The sequence below is a fragment of the Pelmatolapia mariae genome, linkage group LG5, assembly GCF_036321145.2.
Source record: "Pelmatolapia mariae isolate MD_Pm_ZW linkage group LG5, Pm_UMD_F_2, whole genome shotgun sequence".
Classification (NCBI taxonomy): domain Eukaryota; kingdom Metazoa; phylum Chordata; class Actinopteri; order Cichliformes; family Cichlidae; genus Pelmatolapia; species Pelmatolapia mariae.
The window spans coordinates 12,494,638-12,509,526 of NC_086231.1; the positions used below are offsets into that span (position 1 = coordinate 12,494,638).

At 36.7% G+C, this 14,889-nt stretch overlaps 1 protein-coding gene across 12 annotated transcripts in view; it reads left to right on the plus strand.

Annotated features, from left to right (window-relative positions):
- Window positions 1-14,889, plus strand: part of ptprt (protein tyrosine phosphatase receptor type T) — a 304,970-nt gene that overhangs the window by 209,395 nt on the left and 80,686 nt on the right. For 4 of the 12 annotated variants that reach the window (XM_063473699.1, XM_063473701.1, XM_063473703.1 and 1 more), the window contains one exon: window positions 4,110-4,142. The exons of 3 other annotated variants lie outside the window; for them this stretch is intronic. In XM_063473699.1, the coding sequence (XP_063329769.1) occupies window positions 4,110-4,142 (33 nt within the window). Of the gene's footprint in view, window positions 1-4,109; window positions 4,143-12,311; window positions 12,342-14,889 lie in introns of all 12 variants that reach the window. 5 more of the 12 variants (XM_063473700.1, XM_063473707.1, XM_063473710.1 and 2 more) reach the window with 3 other exon arrangements.

Here is a 14,889-nt window from a genome sequence, read left to right on the forward strand (position 1 = left end):
CTTGTGTAAAACTAAAATTATTTGTTGTCTGTGAAGCTTCTCAGCCATCCAGGTCATAGTAGTCTAAGGAGCTTGGAATTAAAAGAGCCTGGACTTCTTTGACTTCTTGAAGACGTTTCACCTCTAGCCTCTTCAGTTCTAAGAGCAATCGGTGGAAAGTCCCAGATTTTTAAGCCCTATTGGGAATGTTCCTAAGAGGGTCATGGAAGACCATCTTTGAACAGAGGGGCTGTCTTACAACACCAGCTGTCTGCAATCTATAATCCAGTTTTGAGATCCCGTCCCAGATGCCTCAGTGCTCACTCACATCTAGGGTCATTTGATCTCAGTAAGTCACATGATATGGTGGGGCATGGTCTTAAAATGAGTTCACCTAAAACCTTGGCTGATAGTGACCCACACCCGTTTTCACACTTTGGCTCGTGTGATTAGGTAGAGGATCAATAGGGGGTCCATGACCCTCTTGGGGACACTCCCATAGGGCTTAAAATCTGGGACTCTCCACCAATTGCGCTTAGAACTGAAGAAGCTTCTCGGATGAGAGGTGAAACATCTTCAAGGAAACTTAAAGAAGTCCAGGTGTTTTTTCTTTCCAAGCTCCTTAGACTAAAATCATTAGTTAGCAAAAAGCTTGAATCAAGCACAATGTCATGTAAAATCATACTGTTCCATAGAGAGAGAGAGAGAAAAAGGACAAAATATTGTCTAAATGCAACAAGGATGTTCTCAGCTTGCACTTGCTAAATTAAAGAATTGTTCATAACCTGTTACTATTGAACAGCTGCTGAATTTTCCCCTCCTGTTTTGTTTTTTTGATAAATTGTGACCATAAGCCTACTTCCTTCCTGTCATGTAGGGCATGCATTTGATGTAGCACTTATGTTTTAGTATAAAACCACATTATTGAAAGCAATTAAATGCCCTTTTGTCATTAGAAACACGTGGCCACATGGACCTAGTCATAACCACAAATGAAAACATTAAGCTTGATGAACAGATAAAAATGCCCTGAGGAAAACTGGCAGATACCTTATTGCTAGTCAAATATAACGTTGTAACCATTTTAAGCAAGTAAAAGAGTACTCAGGCAAAAATATAAAGTCAGGCAGGGCACTGGGTCAGTTTGAAATGCTAATTAGAGGCTAACCCAGGCTAACAGAAAATATACCAAATAAGAGGATTAAAAATCCAGTAGAGCCAAAGGAGGATAATATATTATATAACAAAAAAGGTAAAGGTGGAGAAATCAGAAGGAGGCACAAATAGGGAATATAGAAGTTAAACAAAATAAAAGTGGGAAAGGATGAGAGGGACAGAAGGAAGGGACAAATGTATAAGATTGGAAGGAATATGGTAATTGAAAACCAGGCAGCACAGGTTAACCCTGGGGTCAAGTGGATATGCTAATCAGATTAGCATCTGATTAGCACCAGACTAGGGGGGGCATAATATACATAAAAAGCCAATTAGAGGGCAAACATTGCTACAGTAGATATAGACAAAAAAAGCAATGACACTGTAGAGAAAAAAAATAGAGAAAAGAAGAAGCAGTTGGGATGCTCCTCATGAACCGGAGCTGACCGAGGCCATCAGTCAGAATTAAAGGGCACATATATGTCAAATGAAATCATGGAGTACATATCAAGATAGGAAAAATGTGAGAAAAGGGAAATTATTAAATTGTACCAAGACATAGTGGGGAGTCATGGAGACACAAGAAAGAAAAACAATCGATAATATGAGTCCAGCTGAATGGATTCAGACAGTGACGGTTTTACCATATATCTGGGATCATCTATATTTTACACTGCATACTTCAGCCAGTCCCAGTGGCAGATTTTTTTAAACAGAAAGTGTTTTACATGCCTTTTAAACCTCATAAATTACTCTGCACCAAAACTTTGTTGGGAAGTACGCGCATAGCTGTCCAATTAATCTTTTAGACCACTTTTACATGTGTTCCAAATGGACTTTATTTTCTGAAGAAAGCCAGGACATGTTGCCGATAATGCATGTGAAAGTGAATAACACTGAACAAGGCTGAAGGCTTAATGGGGATTCAGTGTTTCTACAGCCAGGTAGCCCTGAGGGCTCAAAGAACCAGCACCAGAAGACACACTTTTCATAAAAAGGTTAAGAGGAGAATCAATGAATAATTAATGTTCCAGAAGCTCCCTGTACACCGGCTGATTTCTGTTTGTAATGCCAGAGAAGCAGACCTAAACCAAGTAATTGAGAAAAGGTGACATCTTTGGAACTGCAAATTGATGGAAAATATGTTAAACTTATTTCACCCCTTTTTTCCTTTTATCCAAGCTATTTCAAATTCTGGCTCAATAACTGCCTTTTGTGATTGTATTTTATCTGAAGCTTTCATACGCCTTTCATGCCCACAACAACTTTAAAAGGAGGTGTGAATTAAATTCTCATTCTAAATAAAAACTAATTATATAAACATCTAAAAAGAAAGAACACAGAAGTGAGTTTAGTCAGGCAAACAAGCAAATTATTGAAGTTATTAACCCTTGTCTGTTTCATGGTTTTACCACGGTGTATAACTTTAAGTAAATACTATACACATATGTAGAAGTGCACAAACTCAAAGTTAAAGTCATATATGCAATTGTTTCTGTCTGTTTGTCTAAAAAAACTACTACTGAATGCAAAATACCAGTATTGCACGATTTTCCTGTGATTGTGATGATGGTGATAACGATAATCATTTGTTTTGTTAGTTCTAAAAAGCACCAAAACAACAACTACAAACAATAGTTTTGATCAAGTTTATGTTACATACAGATCTTTTTACAAAGTCCATGAAGTGTCCTTACACAGCTTTTTATTTCCCCTTAAAAAAAAGGCTAATACCTTTTTGGTACTTAAAAAAACAAGGTTATCTGAATCCACTTTAATAGGGCTAAAGCAATGCCGTGAATTGTGATGTTAGTTTGGCCAAAAATCTTTCAACTTTTCAGTGTTATGTGCACTGGTGAAGGCTAGCACAATGGTACACTTCAAGATGTAAAAAAATAAATAAAATCACAATTTACAGCCCAATGATTGTTGAATCCTGTGAATGTTAAAAATGCATGGAGAGTGTTCATGGTACCACTGACACACTTAAACATAAAAGCTGTGTCAATTTGACAAACAAGTGTTTGAAGACCAAACACATAATTTCAGTAGGAAGGATAAAACTTCCCAGGAGTTTAAGGAGTGTAAAAGTAGGTAGGTACACAGGAATTGGCACAGAGTTCACAGGGACTCGACCTTGAAATTTAAATGGTGTAGACTGAAAGCTGCACTGCTTTCAGACTGAAGTTTTTATTTGTTCTAGGCTTGTATCGGAGACATACCTTATGCTTAACAACAATGTATTGCACCTGCAACCTTATTCACATTTGCCTTGATGAAGTTATTGACTCACACTCTTAGTCTTGTGTTGACTCACTCTTGAGAGAGATCGTAAACCTAGTCTGGGTTTACTGCACAACTACTCGTCTCCCGAAATGTAGGGGTCTTGAAAAGTTCTCAAGATTAATTGCAACCAAACAATTTGAAGAATCACATCTGCAGGCTGGAGCTTTTTACTTTCTCATAGAGGAATTAATAAAAAAGGATCATGGAATTTGGGCTCCGATCCTCAACTTTGATTTGAAAAGTGACTTTTTTATATTGTATTCAGTGAAGTTTGACATTTTAGATTTTCACCAATGGTGATGATGGTCCAAAATGGTCCAAAAGGCAAATTGTTAAACTAGATCTTCTTAGCAAAAATAAACTTCAGATACTATGCTTCATATATTCAATGAACTTCTCAATTCTTGTAATATCACAAAGGTGCTTCAAAGAGTCCCAGCCCTATTATGTTAGTTCTGAACTTTGGTGTCATATGCTTAGCATAAATTGAAAAAGTAATGAATGTGAGGGAATGAAAGGAATGCATTACAAACGATTAAAAAAAAACAAAAAACAGATGTCTTTCTCAACTCGTCCTCTTTGAATCAAGTCTCACGTCCTTTTATGTTTCTCTCTATCTTCCTGCTTCCTGTCTTTGGCTCCACCCCTTCCTGTCCCGTCCTGTACCTGCCTTGCCCTTGCTCCGATAGAGAGATTCACACATGGAGAACTCTGAGCGTGGGGTATTGTATGTTTGCTTCTAGACATGACCACATCCACTCCGCACTGTTCTTCAATGTGATTTCCACCTCAGCATTTAGTAGTTTCCAAATACATCTTGTCACTGTCATTGAATATTAAATTGCAGAGAATTATTCTTCTCATATATGACAAACTCATTAGCTATAACACCAACAAAAAGATGTCATTAATGATATAATTGAACGTTCCTCCATATATTTTTTTGAAAGACTTTCCAGTTATCCATCTTTCACCTTGAATTGGGATAACATAAAAATCAGATGTACCTTTTGGGGAAAAACAAACAAACAAAACAAACAAAAAAGCTTGGGATACATGGTGTGTACCTTTCAATATAATAAGTGTGCAGACAGTGTGTAATCACCTTGGTTATGAATCTTAGTATTGGTGAAAAGGACCATAGAATGTTCTGACATAAGCAACATGTAAAGGCATTTAAGGGTTACATATTTGTTTTCTTTCAGACAATGAAAATGTAACGCCTAATATTTTAATCACTGTGGTATGCAATTTCCTCTCAGCAGTTTTACCACTGAGACTTAAAGCGCCTCTGATTGCCTTTTTACTGCCCGATTTATGCCACTAAACAGATGAAATTTAGATTTTAATGTTACTTTGCAAGTTCCATTGTTAGACATTAGAAGTCATTTAGGCAGTTGTTGGCACCCTACCTGTATTAGTATCATTAGTCTGTATGCTTATCTCTCTTCCTTGCTGACTGAAAGTCTAACTTGGGGAATACGTTTTAGCAAAGTTTTAGTAGCAAACTGAAGTGTGAATGGAATTTTTTAATGGCTGCTTTGGCTGTTACTATTACCTAGGTAGAAAAGTTAAGTTAATCTAAGATTCTTTTGGAAAACTTTCTAACATATTTTGTCACTTTGTCAGTACTTTAATTTATTTAATGTGAACATTTACACATTGTTGCACACCATCTGTGCTTTTTGGTACTTGATTGTCCTGTCAAAAGTGCACATCTAAAACTATTATAATTTCTGAGGACGTTCAATGCATCAAAGTATACTTATCATTTCCTCTGATATGAGATTTATCTGCCCAACACTCTACCAGTCATTTGCTTTGACAAACTGATAAACATTGTTAACTGTTTCATTATTTGCAAGATATCTGCTGTTAATTTTCCATCAACAGAATTTCAGACAGAGAAAAAAATATATGTTCCCACATTATGGTGCTTTCTACATTGATAGCAGGTTGGTGTAATTAATTATATCTAGGTATAATGCAGTTATGCAGGAATCAAGCCAGCCTGCCCTAAAATTAGCTTAAAAAGTTAAATAATTAATCAAACTTTAGGAGAGAAATTATGTTTTTGGCTTCAACAAAAACATAGGTGGGTGATTAGGATTTGTGGTATGTCTTGCCGAATGAAATGCGATGCTTCACAAATATCTCCACCTACACTGTTCTGGGCTCAAAAACAATCCATTCTGTTGCTGTCATGGTAGTTATCTTTTTCTCAAATAAATCCCCTTACTGCATCTTAAGGTTATATATGGATAACCCTATACACATATAACATAAAATTAAACTATTGATTAGACAACTTGGGTTATATTTAGTGCAGTGCTACAATGACTTTGCAATAAAGTACAGTTTTTTCTTTTTACTTTACATTAAATATTTCATTTAGTATTCTGGGGGATTTTAAAGTATTTAGAGTCAAAAATTACTTACCAAAGATTTTTTGGCCAAAGACAAGTAGTAGCATATAAAGATTAAATTGCCAGTGGCTTGAACTTGGAATTCTATAACATAGTTCTTCTTCATATATTTAAAGCCGACCCAAAGGAAGTTTATTGACATTGATGCAGTGCTAGATGTTAAAGGTTGTGACAGTCCTTGTGGATGGTGCACAGTCGCTCAGAGAAAGTAGGAACTTTGCCAAAACTGTTGGTTTATTTTCTTGAAACTTTTAATCATAATCCTGATTTAGCAGTTGTAATCATTGCCGCAAATAGCAGCAGTTCATTTTTTTCTTAAAAAAATTCTGAAATTAATTAATCTAGTGATTAGTACTGTTGACCTACAGCAAAGAGTTCTTTGATTTGAAATCTCCTTCCGGGGCGTTTGCTTGACCTTTATGCATAGCTGTACAGGTTTTTTTTCCCCATGTTTTCTGGTTTCCTCTGACATTCAAAACATACATATTAAGTTAAGCGGTATGTCCGAATTGGCCTTAGGTGTGGATGTGAGATAGATAAAGTGCTATATGAATGTGTGTGAGGAAAAGAGCTTTTGTATTAATTCCTTTAGAAAATTGTGAGGATGCCAAGATTAACAGTTTTTTGGTAAAAACAAAAACAAAAAACAACACAATATAAATGATGACTCTCAACTTTGAGACAACAAAAGGACACATCTTCTTTCTAGATTGTATACTACACCCTGGGGTTCTCATCTATAACAAGAGGAATGAGACGATTAGAAACTGGTGTCAGCCAAGGGAATGGACTCAGGCTGAATCCACTGCAAATGGCAGGCTCTTGTGAAGCCAAGTGGTGTGTGTGTGTGTGTTTGTGTCTGTGCCCGTGCATGCAAGTGCGTACACACATGCAATACATTGGTGGACTGAAACTCTGTCTCTAAACTAGAAGATGTACACAAACACGCAGACAAACATTAAGAAGCACACAAATTTGAAAGTACCGAGTTCTTCCATGCTAAACTTGGACGTATCCGTAGATAAATTGGAGGTGTTAACACAGACACACTTAAACACACATGCACTCACAACAGAGCTGGACTTGACCCCTATTCTGCAGATGTGACACATGGTTGAATAATGGACTCTGCAGCTTGCTGAGATAAATGCTTGATGGTCCACTTACAGCACATTTAAAATTGGTGATGGCAAACCATTTACACACTCACACAAATGTACAAACTCATACTGTGTGATCACCACGGATATTCTGGGTGGCTAATTTACTAGTTGTTTAAATAAGAGAAAAAAATCAGAGTAGTCGACTAGCCTAAAAGCTGAAAACACGTAATCTAATAGACAAGGTTAAACATAGGCCATGCAAATACTGTGTGTGTATTCTACTGCCATATGAAACAGTTAATTGCATTTCTCGATAATCAAATCGTAGTTGGCATAGCATTGCACAGAAAGAATTTCGGTTTAGTTTTCGAGTGTGGGTGATATGAGCAGTGTTTCTATGTTTGTGTGGTCTCATACTGTTTTATGCAACCAAAGCCATAATGATCAAATCTGTAGATAAAAACTACAGAACTTGTGTGTGGAGATGCAGTCTTTAAAAGGCTTCCTTTTCCACCCCTCATTTGTCAAAGAACTTATTTATTTTGACATTTATGCATACATATGTAAGTACTTTTCTCTTGTCATTTTTTTCACTATGTCTCAGTGTTGCTGTGTGTCCATATGCATATTCCATCGTAGCGTCCTCCTTCCGTACATGTCAAGTAAGTGGTGTTCTGTCAAACCTCAAATTAACTTGGCTGTAGAGGTGAGCACTCTGAAGAGATTTCACTTTCATTGATACCCTGTGTTTCTTAACTTTCTGTCCTTCAAACACGGAATTTACTCTCATAGTTACATATTAAAAGGTTTAACTAACATGCTTTTACTGCTACACACGGAGACCTTAGGTGTAACTTGTTAACAAAAAGTTCAGATTTTTCCCCATTTCTCATCCAACCTGGTCTCTTCTCATTCTCTCTCTGCCCCATTTAATCAGTCTCAAACACGGTACCCTGAATAACTTGGTTGAGTGTTTTTTCTACACTATATTAATATTTATGACCAGTTTTAACGACTGTGACTTTTACAGCTGGGCTCCCAGTGCTCTGCATTTTATTAATATCATAAGGACAATGTCAGCAGAGCTCTTAAAGAGGGTTATGGGTGTGTCTGTGTGTATATATGTGCACATAGTCACTTGTTCAGCTATCTTAATGAGGACCAGTATTTGTTTATGGCCATTTCAGTGAGGACATTTGGAAAAGTGAGGACCTTTTTCCACATTTTTGCAAAGCTCTGCTTAAGGGCAGTTCTTTGTTTGGGGATTGACATTAGAATTGGGTGTAGATATTGATTTGTGGTTTGATGTAATACCAGTTTCATCAACACTTTTCTCAGTTGCACTAATGTTTCCACAACAAAGCTATGAAGCGCTGGTTTAAAGCAAACTACATTTGCTTTCAAAGGCTGTGGCAGATTTATTCTATCTTCATGTAAAAATATGTGTAAGCATTGAGTAAAACCAGGGCTCGCAAAATCGCTAGCCCGACGTCCCGGGGCTAGCGATTTTTCCAGTCGGGCTACCAAAATCCATTTCCGCCCTGCCCGTCGGGCTATCATAGGAAGGAAAGATATGTCAATGCTTTTGCATTCTTTCGCAAATGTAGCTTAGTAATTATGTCATCGGCATCGATGAGCCACTGTCAATATGTGACACATTGAAATCGCGTTTGAATTTGCGCTTGTTTTTTGCTTTTACTTTCACTTTGCGATCGCGCGAACTGTGTATAGAGAGCAGCAGCACTGATTGGTAAGTCACAGATTAATTGCGCACCAATTCCTCTGGCATCGTCTTATCAATCGTTAGCTTACTATCAAACATGACAAGTGAAATCTCCTGCAGCAAGCTTAAACATGTGATAGAGGTTGATTGCGCAGAGAATTGCTGATCGTTATGTAAGTACGTGTGTAAAAGCAGATGGATTTACGCAGGTATTTTAGTTCTGCAGAGCCAAACAAGACAGGTCAGGGTGAAGAAGGGGCAGCCAAAGAAAAGCCTACCACAAAACGGAAAAGTTATGACAAATCAGACTATGAGGCAAAAGGAAAGCGCAGCTTTTTTGGTTTCATGGACAAAAGAATTTATGTGGCTGGAATATGACGAGCTAAATAACATAATGTTCTGCCGGGTGTGTTGTGAGTTTCCCTCGATTTCTGAGTCGACGAGCGCCTTTGTTACTGGGACCAGTCATTTTAAGAAAGACCCCATCAGAACCCATGAGAAATGCAAGAAATGCATTATTGCTCAGTCTGCAGTATCTTTCCCAGAACAAACACCAATTGCAAAAAACATACTAAAAATAAACCAAGCATAACAAGAAGTCCTGAAAAAGCTGTTTAGAACAGCGTGCTATGTTGCAAAGAGTGAACTACCATTGGCAAAATTTAGCAGTCTTTGCAAACTTCAAAAAGCAAATGGCCTAGATCTTGGTTCCACTTGCCTCTTACCCGTGATTTCAGTGGAAATTTCAAATTCAGGATCTGACACAGACTGATTCATGTTCTACACAGTTCTTGCAAGTCCATAGAAATTTCTGTTCAATTAGAACCAAATATTTGAGTTGATGATTGTAATTTGTTGTTGTAATTTGTGTTTTAAATATTTTTAGACTGATGTTTTGTTTCCTTTACAATATTATACATTAAAGTATAATATTGTAAAGGAAACAAAACATCAATCAAAAAATTGTCCTCTTTTTTTTTTTTTATTCGGGCTACTTAAATTTATTTTGGGCTACCAAAAACCGACGAGTGCCTGCCCGAAGGGCTACCAGGGATTTTGAAATTTTGCGAGCCCTGAAAACATTATTTTTGCCTCAGCTCGTTCCCTTACAATAGTGTTGAAGTGTGCACCCAGAACTCAAAAATAGCTCTTCTGTTGATTACAAATGATTTTTCATTCCATCTCTGCTGCCTTCGCTATATCTTCTATACTTTTTTACTGCCCTTAAATATAGCAAAGTAGCCCCTCCAGGCTGGTAACTGTTATTATATCTGGCTAGCTAACCCATTTTATCCAACCATGTCATTTTATAAATGTGTTATTAGTGTTAGAAATGTGTTTTTTGGGGAGAGGGGTAGGAAGTACTATAGAGTCTCTATGCTTCTCTTGTTAGTCTTTTTTTTTGTCTTATTTATTTATTTATTTTATCATTCACATTATTATCAGAAGATGAAAAACAGGAGCAGAAGGAGAAGAATAGAACAATAAAACGGACAGAATGAGAACAAAACAAAGGGGGCCCTACTAACGGCCAGTAACTTCTCTGTCACATGAAAAGCTATAGTAAGTATTTTGTCAGCATTTACAAAATTCATATTATGTAAGTAATTAAGATGGCATATCAGATAGATTGACTGATTGAAGCAGTCTGCAGTAGTTGTGTAAGGTGTGCTCCTCTGTAAAGTGGAATGGAAATATTGATCCTTCTGAACTGTGCTTGACTTTCCCGTGCTATAACAACTCAGTCTGATGAAGTATGAGTGTGTATGTTTGTGTGTGTTGTGTGTCCAGACATATTATGAGATCCCGATCTCTGGCCACTCATAGGTGAAGGATGTATGCTGGGGGGCAAAGTTACCAACAAACCATTGAGGAAGTAGCAGAACGAGCATACACACACACACACACACACACTGATACACATATGGATATGTCATATTAGTCAAGTACAGTGCAGTGGAATAAACCTGTGGCTTTATTATCAAAAACAAGATAAAGGAGAAGAAAAAATGTAAAAGGTTAAAGATTTTCTTGGCTTAGCTTTGACATGTTGGTCCTTTTAATATTAATTTGATTTTTATTATTACTTTCACTAGTCTTGCAATTCATTAAATTTCAGATATAATTAGTACATATTCTGTGATTAACGATTTTAAACACAATCCAGAGTAAAATTATGGCCTTATACAGATATTATTGCTACAAACCACACTCATTCAACCTTTACCTCCTTGCTTCTGTGTGTTACTCTTCCAGTTTCCATCCTCTCCCTTTGGGTTTGTTTTGTCACTTCTCATTCGATCTATCTCATCTACTTACCTGCCAAATGGTGATGGAGGCATCAGTGGTGTATTTGTATTTACTTTTCTTTTCGCCTGTAAACCAAAATTAAGTATTCATGCCGTATTGAAAAACCTACAGGTTAAAAAATATATTTCAGGGCATGCCATTCAGTTATATATAACATAATGACAGCATAGACCATGATATACCCCTGAGTCCCTGTTAAATTAATGGAGACCAGAGCCCATTGCTAGCACATTAGCATATGCTACATTGAATAAAAGTTGTAGGTCATTAATGCTGTCAGCAAAGTAAGACCTGTGTTGAAGACTAGCTCTATTTGGAATTTGAACTATTTTTTTTAATATTTAAAAATATATCTAATTAAGTACTGGACATACATTTGTTTTTGTTTACTGTAGAATGTGTACTACAACACAAAATGAATGTACTTCTTTCTGAAGTACCATGCTACTTCTTTCAACTACCCACAAATCATACACCTTGGTCAGATTCTAATATTGCTCAGTAGTTCCTTAACTGGAGTTGTCGAAAGTCCAATGCGACTATTTCCTATTAATAGAATGATTTGTATATTGAAACTGCTTTGTTTTATTTCTTTTATCTAATTTTCAAATTTTATAAAGAAAAAGTCATTCAGTTAATAATTTGATAGTGTGGGTGAAAGTTAAAGTTTTAACATCAGGGTACAAGACTGAATGATGGATTAATAAATGTGTTTTTATCTTCTAAAGTTAATGACCTGGTAAAGCTCTTATGAAAAAAGTATAATTTTTTGGGTGAGTGAAGTAATCATTTCACAAGTCATAGATCTTCTTATCCAATTTATTTGATTGACTGCTGGCCGGTTCACAGCTGACTTACAATGAAGCTTTTTTTTAACCAAATATATCTTTGGACATCACTCTAGAATATTCCTTAGATGGTCTGTTATGCCTCAGCATGAACTTTTTTCTTGAGATTTTGCGAAGGCAAAACATATTAATCCAACATGCAGTAGAGAAAAATTAATTATATGCGTCAGCAACTAGATGTACTAATACATACTTAATAGTTAGCAAAAAATAACCCATTCAGCATCTGTAAAAACAAATTTAAATGACAGCAAATGTTTTCAGATGAGGACACATAGAAAAGCAAATTTAGGATTCAGACAGGCAGGTTGTACAGGTAGGTTGGGGAAAATAGTTGAAAGAAAAACAGGTAGTTTATCAATTTAAAATAAATACAGTCAGAATTACATTTTCATTTAACTCATGAACTAATCCAATGTGTTTGTCCTTCTTCTGGGTTTTGCTCTGTTGTCATCATCGGCCTCACCTCACCATGCTTCAGAAGACATGCTTATTCCTACTCTTATTACCTGTAAGTAGAGATTTCACATCAGAAAAATTCCTTTCTCAGTCCATTACTCTTTTTTTTATCGCTACCTTTTGAGTTGTTACATTTTTGTCCTTTTTCATGTATACTGTTAAACCTGTATCTAAATTTAAGTATAAAGTATTTAATTATCAAAACATTTAAATCCTCTAAGCCATCACAGCTTTCAGAAAAATGGTTATAGTAGAATCAATCTTTCATATTTATTTATTTTTAAGAGCCAGCTTGTCATTTGCACTGCATGATAAAATGTCTACTTTATTACCTGCCAAAGACAAATTCTTATTTGATGGTTGGTACACAAACACTGCAGCGTGCAGTCACAATAATGTTATTTGGCTTGAACATAAGTCTAGAGCGAGATAAAAGCAGGCACTTGGTAGCTTGCCAATAAAATTGCAGCAACACAGGAGAGATACAACATTATTTACAGTGTTACGCTGCCATATTAGAAATACTGACCCTCTTTAGCTGCTAGGAAAAACAAATGTTAGGTAAAAAATGTATTCATTCATTTAATCTTTACTACATGTGACATAAACTGCATGTGACATATTAGAAAAAGATTGGGGAAAGTGTAATATCAATATTAAGTTCACTTAAAGGAGATATATACATTTTAACCTCAGTTTACTGTGTATGTACATTTTGCATAGTAACTGCCCTCAAATAGCTTTGCTATTAAATATCTGGAATGTAGGAAGTCTAATACTTCTGACCATTCTGCTTTACATTCACAAGTTAGATTCACCTGCTATACTGACTAACCAAATGTAATAGTGTAATTAATGTAATAGTAACACTATACAAAATATGTACTCCTTATCAAAAGACTTCTTCTCATTGTTGAGTATATATTTTTGGGTGGCTGAACTAACTACAGCGTGAGTTTGGCAGTGAGGGTAAATTTCAGCCAGACTTCATCTGCATTGTTTGCACGGCCCGTCTCTTAAAGTGTTTTCATCCTAAAAGGTCAATGTAATTCACTATTATCTTCTCTACCAAGTGGCTATTTCCTTATTAACCAGTTCTAATGAGGCACTATTATAGCTGTCTGTTCATACACGCAGAAGCACGTACAGGCGCACACACACGCACACACACCAGTATACCTGCACAGTGACATGCACGCTGTTGCCCCAAGCTCCTGCACAAATCCTTGCTGAGAATTTCTAAAACTCTTCACTTCTGCAGCTGTCTTCAAAGCATTTGAAAATTTCCTCCAGATCTCCAGCAGGCTCCTAACTGAGTAGAAAAGTCATCATATACCAACACTTCTTTTTAAAACAGCCCCCCTGAGGCTTGTTGACCCACTGGAAATTGCTTTTTTATAGTATGAAACTGGCACAATTAGAAAGACAGCAGCCATCACTGTGGTTTCTCTGCTTTTGCACACTCGTGACAGTGTTTAATTTGTCTCAGCATAGAAAAAATGAGCATGACCTGCCATGCTGAATCTCATATAAATATGTCAGTGGAGACACAAGCAGACATCTTAAGAATAATCCTTGTAACAATAGTCAAAATCATACACCAACACACCACAATAACAGCCTTGGACAAATGTACAGCTCACACACAGACTGACAGAGTAAGCATAAACTCAAGGAATGTCCATACATGACAGTTTGGATTATTACACATAGACACAAATGCATTAAGACCTTGATTTATATGAAATATTTGACTTTGATAAAAGTCTCTCTCAAACAAACCTAATATAGTTCTTGGCATTTTTCTTTTGACTATAACTATCAGTACCTCTAAAGACCAAAAATGCCATAATTTAAATACAATTACAAGCAGAAAAGATATGATCGAAACTAGGGGTGGGTGGTATAAACGGTATACGGTAGAAACGATATGAATATAACCAGAGACAGAAGCAGACAGAGTTTTGGACCTAGATTACTTCGTGAGGCTCCTGACTACGGTAGCCGTAATGCTCTGACAATCCATCAAGTGGTGCAGCTTCGTAGCCTACCAAAGTTGTACTAAATCTATGGGGCGTTCGTGGCTCAAGAGTTGGCAGTTCGTCTTGTAATTGGAAGGTTGCTGGTTCGAGCCCCGGCTCGGACAGTCTTGGTCGTTGTGTCCTTGTACAAGACACTTCACCCGTTCCCTATTGGTGGTGATCAGAGGGCCCGGTGGCGCCACTGTCCGGCAGCCTCGCCTCAGTGCGCCCCAGGGCGACTGTGGCTACAATGTAGCTTGCCATCACCTGTGTGTGAATGGGTGGATGACAGAATGTGTAAAGTGCTTTGGGGTCCTTAGGGACTAGTAAAGCGCTATATGTCGATTTTTGAGAAAATTAAAGGATTTTAAATGCGCCTTATAGTGCGTAAAATATGGTATACAGAAGAAAAGAATATAACGCGATATATATCATTACCGCACATGCTTCAAATTATACCGCGATATGGATTTGAGGCCATATCCCCCAGCCCTAATGGAAACATACAAATAAACATAACATTTGACAACTAAATATGTAGTAAAGGGGTAATTAATAATTAGAAGATGAAAATACACA